The sequence below is a fragment of the Lipotes vexillifer genome, unplaced genomic scaffold (assembly GCF_000442215.2).
Source record: "Lipotes vexillifer unplaced genomic scaffold, Lipotes_vexillifer_v1.1 scaffold1004, whole genome shotgun sequence".
NCBI lineage: Eukaryota > Metazoa > Chordata > Mammalia > Artiodactyla > Lipotidae > Lipotes > Lipotes vexillifer.
In genome coordinates, this window is record NW_006793064.1 from 411,760 (window position 1) to 421,724 (window position 9,965).

Sequence of the window (9,965 nt, forward strand, 5' to 3'; positions counted from 1 at the left end):
GTGGCTGCCTTGAGTTGGTCAGGGTAGAATGGATTTGGTCCTAAAGGGAGGAAAGAGGGACAGGAGCCGAGTCATTTTATCCAAGGTCTCCATGGCTGCCACAAGGGGCGACCGGGGGCAAGAAGGAGGCTCCCTCAGCTACCAGATGGTGAGGGTGTGGTGCCAGAGAGAGACCCCAGGACACATGGGGGTTTCCCCATGTGGGAAACCCCCATGGCACCAATCCCCTCCCCTGCTGCCCCATAGCCCCTCCAAGAGGAAGATGCAGCACATCTCCAACCTGTCCATCGCCGTCATGTATGTCATGTACTTCCTGGCCGCCCTCTTCGGCTACCTCACCTTCTACGGTATGGCTGGACCGTGGGGGCAGAGACAGAGGCCAGGCTGGGGGGCAAGGGGCTGGCCAGTGGCCATGGCACCCTGCATACTATAGGCGTTCATTAGGTCTGTGATGCCTAACTGTGCCCTACAGCTGTGGAGGTGTGTTGCCACTCCTCAGTGTCAGGGTCAACCCAGGCTCAGAGCCCAACCCCATCCCTGGACCTCCTGCTGACCACCCTCCCTGCCTGCCACAGACAGGGTGGAGTCGGAGCTGCTGCACACCTACAACAAGGTGGACCCGTTTGATGTGCTGATCCTGTGTGTGCGCGTGGCCGTGCTGACGGCAGTCACACTCACAGTGCCAATTGTTCTGTTTCCGGTGAGCCAATGTGCAAGTGGCCAGGTGGCCAGACCACTGGCGGGGTGGGACTGATGGGGCTGACAGATTGATGACTCTCCCCACCCTGCTTCCCAGGTGCGCCGCGCCCTCCAGCAGATGCTGTTTCAGGACCGCGAGTTCAGCTGGTTGCGGCATGTGCTCATTGCTGTTGGCCTGCTCACTTGTATCAACCTGCTGGTCATCTTTGCCCCCAACATCCTGGGCATCTTCGGGGTCATCGGTAAGGGTCTGGCCCTGCTGTGAATGGAGGCAGGGTACTGCCCCAGAGAACTTCCCTTCTGCAAACGCTGGCAGATTCCTAAGCTCATACCCTACGTTTAAGTGATGGCTGCTGGCCATGTGCACAGCTTGGCCTCCCATCTGAGATTTGTTCTTAAGGCTCTCCTAATCCATTTTGACGGCTCAGAGCCACCGAGTCAGTTACCCTTGCTGGGGGTGCTAGAGGATGGAGTGGAGCCCAAGGGTCAAGGGGCCTTCACTAAGGATCTCATTGGCTCTTGTCCTCACCTCACGTATGAGGAAGTTTAGAGTGATTAAGGGAGAGCCATATAGCTGTTAAGTGGAGAGCCTTGACTGGGCCCCAGGATCATGGGACTATAGGTTTAGGGTTCTGTCCAACTGTCCCAATTGGGGCTCTGAGTGGGAAGATCATACAATTCTGAGACGTCTTTGGGGTGACCCAACTCAGGAGACTGACTCCCCAACCCAGCTCTGCAAGGACCAACACACAGACCTGGGGGCTGAGTATCACTGATATCACTGACAAGACTCTTGGTTCTGTATGTCTGAAAGCCGACCCAAAATGAATTATACAGAAAGTAATGTATTGGCTCAATTAATGGAAAAGCCTTCAGGAATAGCTATACCCAGGAGCCCAATATCCACAAACTTCATCTCTGTCTTTTGGCCTGCCTTTTCTCTTTGCCAGCTTCATTCACTGACAGAGTTTTCTGACACCAAAGGCACTAGCCTTCTATCCTGGTAGACAAAGAACAAGGGGAGGGGCTGATGGGCTCTCCAGAATCAGACAGAGCTCTCAAGTGGAGTCTCAAGACGAGACTCCCTCATCAAGGAATGTTTGATCTCATTAAAGGGTCAACCCTGAACCTTAGCCAATAGGTGGACGTGAGCCAGTGGTGGCCATGCCTTATTCTTTGCAGGTGCCACATCTGCCCCGTGCCTCATCTTCATCTTCCCTGCCATCTTCTACTTTCGCATCATGCCCACAGAGAAGGAACCTGCAAGATCTACCCCCAAAATCCTGGTGCGAAGGGCCTGGGGGTTGGTGTGCTAGTGTGGGGATGAGGGGGCTGCCCTGACCTCAGACCTGACCCTGACTTCTGACCCCACAGGCCCTTTGTTTTGCTGCACTTGGCCTCTTGCTGATGACCATGAGCTTGAGCTTCATCATTATTGACTGGTTCTCGGGGACCAGTCGGCATGGAGGAAGCCACTAGGATGACCCCCATCCTGTTCTGTCTACTCGTCCTCCTACCCCTGCCCAGACTCTTCAGCCCCTGCTCCCATCCAGTGGCCAGTTGTGGGGGGAAGAGAAAGACGTGGTGAACACTATGGCATTTGGCCCTGCCCCATGTCCTCTCTGTCGAAGTTTTTGTTAGAGCCAGGACCAAGGCCCTTGGGCCACTACCCTGCTGAGCTCCTGGCCTACAGGAGCTTCCTAAGCTGGGAGCAAGGTGGGGCTGTACCCCTGCTCCCTTCCTGCTGCCTCAGGTCCCACCCAAGCCCCTTATTCTCTTTGCACAGGTGCACAGACTGAGGCCCAGCAGCTGCCCCCTAAGGTCACGTAGCCTATAGGGGCACAAAGAGCTGAATTAGGCCTGCAGTCATCCCCCCACCTTGCTCCTGGGCCATGGTCTGCACCCTGGGGCTTCATCTCCCTTAGCCTGCTTGCCTTTTCTCCTTCTGTCACCTAGGCCCCTTTCGTGGACTCAGGCCCTTGGATAATCTGGTCCTCTTTCCCATCCCCTCCACTAGGAGCAGAACCCCCTCACCCTATGCTTGAGGGTGAGGCTGGTGTGGACACCCCAAGGGACCCCTTTCCTGGTCTTTCACCAGTCCTGGGGAGGCTGGGACTCCCCCCACCCCAAGCCCAGGCCATAGCTCACATTCCACTGCTGGGAGAAGAAAGAAGCTGAGGCCCAGAACGTGTCTGCCCCTGGGAGCCAGAGACCCCAGGGGCCAGTCTGGGGCAGGGGTGGAGAGGCTGGCAGCCCCCTTTTATAAATATTATACATAAGACCAGCTGTGCTTTATATTCTTGATCTCCATGGTCCCTGGGTTCCTGGAAAGTGGGGTGGGAGCCGGGACATGGATGGTGATGGAAGCCTGCCCTGCCTTTTTCCCTGGGATAAGGGTGGGGACAGGGTGAATCCCCTACTCCACCCCGACCCTGCCTCCCAAACCAGCCAGTGGTGGGCTGAGACCCAGCTCTGGGCCTGGGCCAGGCTCAGCACAGACCTGCTTTCTCACGGGGTGAGGTGGGGAGGAATTAATGAGGCCCCAGGAAATGGGACAGAGAGAGGCCTCCGGAAGGAGGCAACGTGAGGTGCATCCCCAGCAGCTTCCAGGGAGGGTCTGAGCTGGGGGCGGCTGAGCCCTGCAGAAGCCCTGCAGAAGGGCCCCCTGCCCTCCCTAGCTGCCATGTCAACCCTCTGTCAATGCCTTAAATCTGGGGACAAAAGTCCAGGGGTCCTGTGCCCTGTCAGGCTAATCTTTTATTAATAGTAAAACCTACTACGAATAAAGGTGGGTTAGTGATTGCCTGTATGTGAGGCCTGAGTTTTGAGTGGGGGAGTCCAAGGCAGGGCAAGAGCTGCAAGGATGCAGGGCAGCCCCAGGTGGCCTGGCCCGGGTGGGACTGGGAAGCTGCCCATTGCCTGAGGCAGGCCTGAATCAGCTGGGACCCAGCAGGATGGAGCTGCCCAGGCCTTGGCATCAAACCCTCATTAGGAGAGACCCTGCACCCGGCTAGGCGGCCAGGGAAAGGGCAGCAGGAAAAATCCAGTTTGAACTGGCAAGGCAGCTGCCGGCTTGAGAAACCCCTGAAGAAAGAACTTCCTCAAGCTGGTGGCTGCTAGGCCCGTGGCAGTGCCAGCTGATCAGAGAGGGGCTTCCTGAGTCTGGTTCTCAACAGCCCCAGGCGCCTGACTCTAGCCTGGGGACTCACTCAGGAGCCCCGTGGCCCCAGAAAAGAGCTGGACACTGGCCTAGAGGTGGCCGCAGCCCAGAGTGCCCCTGGCATGCAGGGCTGCCCTCTGGAGGTCTCTGGCGTCTTCCTCGTCAGGTGAGGCCATGGCCCTGCCTGAGACCCTTGGCTCCTGTGGAGCAGGAGGCAATAAAGGGCAGGGTCCATCCTGCTGACAGACCCCGGGGATCTTTTCTCAACCTCCCTCCATCCAAAGAAGGCTGCAGGTCAGAGCAGCAGCAGGACTGCCTGGAATCTCTTAAGAGCCCAAGCCTGGCTTCAGGCCTCTCAGACCAGGGGGATGAGCTGAAAGTCGCTCCACCCACCCCTCCCCGCTGCCACACACTTACACACTCACCCACATATACACAGCTGGGGTGGAGGAAGGACCCTGGCCCCTGGAGGCCACCTCCAAGCAAGTTCTCCTCCAGACTGAGTGCTGGGCAGCAGGCTCCAGGGGCCAGGGGGCAGGCAATGTGGCCACTACACCATATCGAAAAGTCAAGTGTCCACAAGACTGTTTGAAAATGAGTATCTCTGGCTGTCAAGTTCCAGCCATTCCACTTCCACGAGGATGCGTCTGCAGGCCCTTGGTAATCACTAAGCATTTTTGTATGTTTTGAAGAACTTCCCAAGTTTTTTTTCTCCTGGTTTGCTTTTTAAAATTTGCTCTGAAAAACATTTTTTAAATCTGAAATGTTAACAAATTAGAGCAGGAATTCCCTGGTGGTCCAGTGGTTAGGACTCTGTGCTCTCACTGCTGAGGGCCCAGGTTCAATTCCTGGTCGGGGAACTAAGATCCCACAAGCCGTGTGGTGCAGCCAAAAAAAAAAAACCCTAAAATTAGAGCAGCACAGAGGTCGTCAATATTTCTTTTCACCACTTTTCTTATGACTGCTTGTAACAGAAAAATAAGATAATACAGACCAGGAAAAAGGGCCAAAGCATAGGCCTTGGTCTCCCTGACCATCAGCTGCCCCTGCCTGCACCCTTCTCACCTGTGTGCACATGCACACATTCGCCTATCAACTGTAAAGGAATTCATTGTTCATTCATTTGACAAGTATTTATTAAGATTTCCTATGTGCCAGGTGCTCTTCTAGCACCTGTATGTACAGCAATGAACAAAGTGAAGAGCCCTGCCTTCCTTGGACCTATAGGTGGGGGACTGGATTCAGACCAGAAACATGAGACATAATCAGTAAGTTATATCATTTGTTAGCAGATGATCAGTAGTATAGGGAGTAAAGGGCAATGAAAAATAAGGGTTAGGGGCTGGCTTCCCTGGCGGTCCAGTGGTTAAGACTCCACGCTCCCAATGCAGGGGACACGAGTTTGATCCCTGGTCGGGGAACTAAGATCCCACATGCCACGTGGTGCAGCCAAATAAAATTTAAAAAGAACAAGGGTTGGGAGGTGGGTCAGGGTGGGCCTCACTGAGGAAGGGATGTTTGATCAGAACTTGGAGAGGAAGAAAGCCATGCAGATGTCTGCAGGGAACACTCCAGCCAGAGGGATCAGCCAGTGCAAAGCCCTGAGGCAGAGGCTTGGGAGAGGAGCAGCCAGGAAGCCATCGAGGCTGATGCTGAGAGAGGTGGGAGAGGGTAGAAGGGGCTATTGGGGGCTAATGAGGGGATGTTGTGGGACCATGCCAGCTACCATAGGACTTTGGATTTTTCTGTGGAAAAGGCAAGAGCCAATGCCAGGTCCTGAACAGAGGAGGGGGCAGGATCTGACTCAGTAGCAACTCTAGGTTTTAAATGGATTATTCTGGCTGCTGCATTGAGACTAGACTCTGGGGTGCGAGATGGGGAGCCAAGGGTGACACTGACACAAGGGCTACTACAGTTGTTCCAGACAGACATATCAGGTGTCTCAGCCCAGGTAGTGGCAGAGTTGGGGTGAGACGTTGGGCATATCCTGAAGGGTTCCCTGATGGCTTGGGTACGTATGAGGGGAAGGGCAGAGACAAGTCCAGAGTGACTCCATCTTGCCACTGTATCTGCTGAGGGAGGCGGGGGGAGGAGTAGGCTTGGGAGGGAGATCAGTTTTGCCCATGAAAAGTTTAAAACACTGACTGGACATCAAAGTGGAAATGCCATGTTTGCTGCTATGTGTGTGACTCAAGTTCAGTAGAGTGACAAGTGCTGGAACTTTGGATCTGGGAGGTAAAGAGTGTGGATTGGTACTTAAAGCCAGGCTCCTGGATGTGATGGGGGCAGATGGGTTTGGAAGGAGGAGGGCAGCAGTAGGGACTGAGCCCTGGAACATTCCTCTGTTAGGAGGTAGGAGAGATGAAGTGGAACCAGCAAAAAAGCTGGAGGGAGCAGCCAGGAGGTGGGAGGAAACCCAGGAGAATGTGGGCTCCTGGGAACCAGATGAGCATCAGCTGCTCAAGGAGGTGAGGGTGGAGCACAGACCACTGGGTCCAGCAACGTGTAGGTCACTAAGGACCCTGACCAGGGCTTTTTTTGTGGAGGGAGGGGCAAGCCTGCCTGGAGAGGGTAGAGGAAAGAGAGGTAGAAAAGAAAAGATAAAGTGTAGACAATTTGTGTGAAGTGAGAGGAGCAGGGCCAACACAGGCGTTTAAGGAAGACTGGGAAGAAGCAGCTATTGAGGGTAAGAGATTCGAAGAAGCTGGCAGCGTGGTGGGTTGGAGGCAGGTGAAGGACTTCTGGGCCAGAGCCATGGAAGTACTGAGCTGGAAGACAGTACGCGGAGGTTGTTGGGCAGTCATATCAGGGAACACGCAGGGTGGCCACAGCCTGGCTTGGCCAGGCCAATTGCTGGTAGCTAGGAACATCATGGGTCCACGATGAAGCCAGGGACGTCAAAGAGCATATGCAGGGCCCCAGAAGACTCTTTCAGATCTCTGCCTTGACCTCACTTTAAAGTCATCCAGCAACTAACTTTCAAATGACGTGGAACAGTAATAATAGACTGCAAGCTACTTAGAAAGAAAAAGTAGCCCTGGGAAAATCGGAAAGAACAAAACTGCTTTCAAAACCATACAAGGCTGCAAACCTGCCCTGCCACGCACAGCGGGATCTGGACAGGATTAGACTTAACCCGCACACCCCACCCCAACCCCCGCCCCAGAAGATCCATAGAAGGCGGCCTCTGCTGCCCCCTGGCGGTCAACGGCTAGAGTCTGGGCGGCGCAGTGACCCACACAACACGTTACAGGACCTGGTGGTGGGGATGGTCAGCTATGGCTGTGAAGCGGGGCCCCGAGGCTCCAAGGCTGTCCAGGAAGGCGTCCTGGCTGGCGCATGGGAAGAGGGCAGGCAGGAAGGCTCCGGGCGGGGCGGGGCGGGAGGGTGAGGAACTGCCAGTCCCACACTTGGCCGGGTCCTCAGGGAGCCAGGCCTGGTCCCCCCATGAGCTGCCTGACCTTGGAGGGGTTCCTGGTGCGGAGGAAGGGGCCGAGTCCCAGCCCCACCCTTGACCAAGCGTTCTGGGAGCCCCACCAAGCATCGCCCAGCTCCTCTCCTTATGCTGCCCACATCTATTCTGGGGTCAAGCTCAGCAAGGCACCCGGAGCCCTCAGATCGCACCGGCATGCGGCCCCAGGCTCAGCGCAGGCTATGGGCACTGAGCCACCCCAGCTTCAGGAAGCAGGGGAGGTGCCCACCGGGATAGTCAACCAAATCAGCGTTTAATCTTCGCTGTGAATTTGCGGGGTTGAGGCTAGAAAACATCCTGGAACGGAGGCGGCGAAGATGCCAGGACCAGAAGAAGCAGGAAGGCATGTGTCATGGCACGTTCTGAGGCTGGGCCGAGAGGGCGGCTAAGGCTGGAGGAAGGCCAGGAGGGATGGGATCAGAGCAGGGCAAGGGCCATGGGGCGCCACGGACGGCTCTGAGCCAGAGGACACCGAACGGCTACTGCCCTATGGAGGGAGGGCCTCTCTGGCCACCGAGTGGGCAGATCGGCGGAGGCGGGGGCTAGGGCTGGAGGCAGAACGAAACGGGAAGGCAGGCCTGGTGGGGGTAATGGCGAGCGGCAGTCGGGAGGAGAGGAGAGGACTGCGGGGAGGTGCGGGCGCTAGGCCCGCCTCGGCTCCGGCGTTGCACCAAAGACCCGCTAGGAGGCGCCGCTGCCCCGCGAAGCCGTGCCCTGCCTCTAGAGCCACCGAAACCCCGCACTCCCGCCTAGAGAAGCCCCGGAAGAGGCGGGGCGGCGCACTCAGATGCCGCTTCCGGTTTCAGCTTGGCCCCGAGGCGGGGGAGGTAAACTTGAGCGGGGAGGCCACGAATAGGGAGCGGGGAGGGTGCGAGGGGGCTGCGGTGGGCCGAGGGCAGGCAGTGTTACGGGGTACTAGGGCAGGGGTGGGAACAGGGTGGCAGGAGGCCGAAAGCTGAGGGACAGGCTCTGGTCTTTGAGGCTCACCCCACATCTGAGCCTCCGGCATTTTCCCTTGTGAAATACAGTCCTGGAGCTCCTGGGAAGCTTGGCGCTGCCCGAGACCTGGGTGGAGGGCAAGGAAGGCTTCCCAGCGATGGAGAAATGGGAAGGGAACTCCAGCAGCGGAGTAGAGAGGTGCACAGAGCTGGGGAAACGACTATAGGGGCCTGGGGAACCCTTTAAACAGATTTTCTTTAAATGTTTGAGCCATGTCTATTTGGAGAAGAGGCCAGGCCTGTGGAGAAGGCTGAAAGGGGACTAGTCAGCCCAAACCTGCTGGAAGGAAACTAGCTCAGTCCAGTTATATATGCCCTGCCTCCCACATGTCTCCAGCTAGCCTCTCCTAGAGGATATGGGACAGCCCTGTCCCCATAGGTGTCACTCCATCACCCTCATCTCCTGCACCACATGGTGGTCACCCCGTGCCTCCTTCCCTGCCTTTTCTCTTGTCCACAGGGGCCACACTCTCCATAGCAGTCAGAGGGAACTTTAAAATAGTAGATCATGTCACCCGCCCTTAAAAACCCTCCAATTTTTTTTTTTTTTAGGCTGCACAGCTTGTGGAATCTTAGTTCCCTGACCAGGGATTGAACCTGGGCCCCAGCAGTGAAAGTTCCAAGTCCTAACCACTGGACTGCCAGGGAATTCCCCCAAACCCTCCAATTGTTTCCATCACATTTGGAATAAAATTTAAACTCTTCCCTGCCCTTGGCCCTGATGATCTGGCCCCTCCTGACTACCCACTGGTGCTGGCCCACAGCTGGGCCTGTGCTGTGACAGACGGTGCTGGCCCAGGGCGTCTCAAAAGCTTTTCTCCAGCAGCCTGAAGCCATCCCCAACCAGGCTTATTCCTCTGTCTAGTTGGCTTCAGTGGCAGCATTTGTTCCCTGCAGTACTGCAGAGCAATGTTCCATGCTTCCAGGGCTCAGTGACCAGCATCTCTCCCAGAACAGGTCCCCTTTCTCTTCCCCCTCTGCTCCTGGTCACCATCTACAGGAAGCTCCTGAGCCCTGGTGGCTGGGCCTTGGAGGCATCTCATGGGCTGCTTGCTGTTGGATTACCTTCATTAGGGCTGTTTTTGCTCCTTCATTAAATTAAATTCCAGGAAGCAGTGCTAATGAAGGCCCTAAAGAGTTGCAGAAGCTACCAGCCCCAGCCTTTGGATAGCATGGCAGGGAAGGCTAGGCAACAGGGTGAGCAGAGGAGTGGCTCCCGGGGATAGGGCTGATTATCATTTCCCAGGCCCTCTAAGAACACTGGGTTACCCAGGGGAGGGGGCCTTTAGAGGCTGCATAGGTACCAGACACAGTGGCAAGTTGGACAAGAGCTTTTCAAGGACATGGAGGGGGGCTCAGCTCAGTCTTGGACCCAAAGCCTTGAAGGCTCCCTGGGTCCCCTGCTAAGTCACTTGGCAGTTCTCCTGCAGTCATATCAGCAGCACCCTGAGTGCCAGGATCAGTTGGATTTTCAGGGCCAGACATGGGTCACTGGCTTGGAGATGCTGTTGTCCACTGCAGGCTCATATGAACTCCTACATCTCTTGGGCACTTGGGAGCCCCCTGCCTTCCCTGTGCCTCACTGATGCCTCACGGCTGGCCTCCCTCACACCACAGTCCCTCTTGCTCTGGCTGT

General features: G+C 56.2%; 1 protein-coding gene and 1 non-coding gene across 2 annotated transcripts in view; both read left to right on the forward strand.

Moving 5' to 3' along the window:
• SLC38A3 (solute carrier family 38 member 3) overlaps window positions 1-2,985 on the forward strand; it is a 14,269-nt gene extending 11,284 nt beyond the window's left edge. The window contains exons 12-16 of the mRNA XM_007466226.1: window positions 247-347; window positions 576-700; window positions 797-941; window positions 1,882-1,985; window positions 2,074-2,985. Coding sequence (XP_007466288.1) covers window positions 247-347; window positions 576-700; window positions 797-941; window positions 1,882-1,985; window positions 2,074-2,178 — 580 coding nt within the window. The 3' untranslated portion in view covers window positions 2,179-2,985. The remainder of the gene's footprint in view (window positions 1-246; window positions 348-575; window positions 701-796; window positions 942-1,881; window positions 1,986-2,073) is intronic.
• A 1,661-nt stretch (window positions 2,986-4,646) lies between these two features.
• TRNAE-CUC (transfer RNA glutamic acid (anticodon CUC)) lies at window positions 4,647-4,719 on the forward strand. Its single transcript has one exon. It is a non-coding gene; the product is annotated as a tRNA-Glu (tRNA).
• The last annotated feature ends 5,246 nt before the right edge of the window (window positions 4,720-9,965 follow it).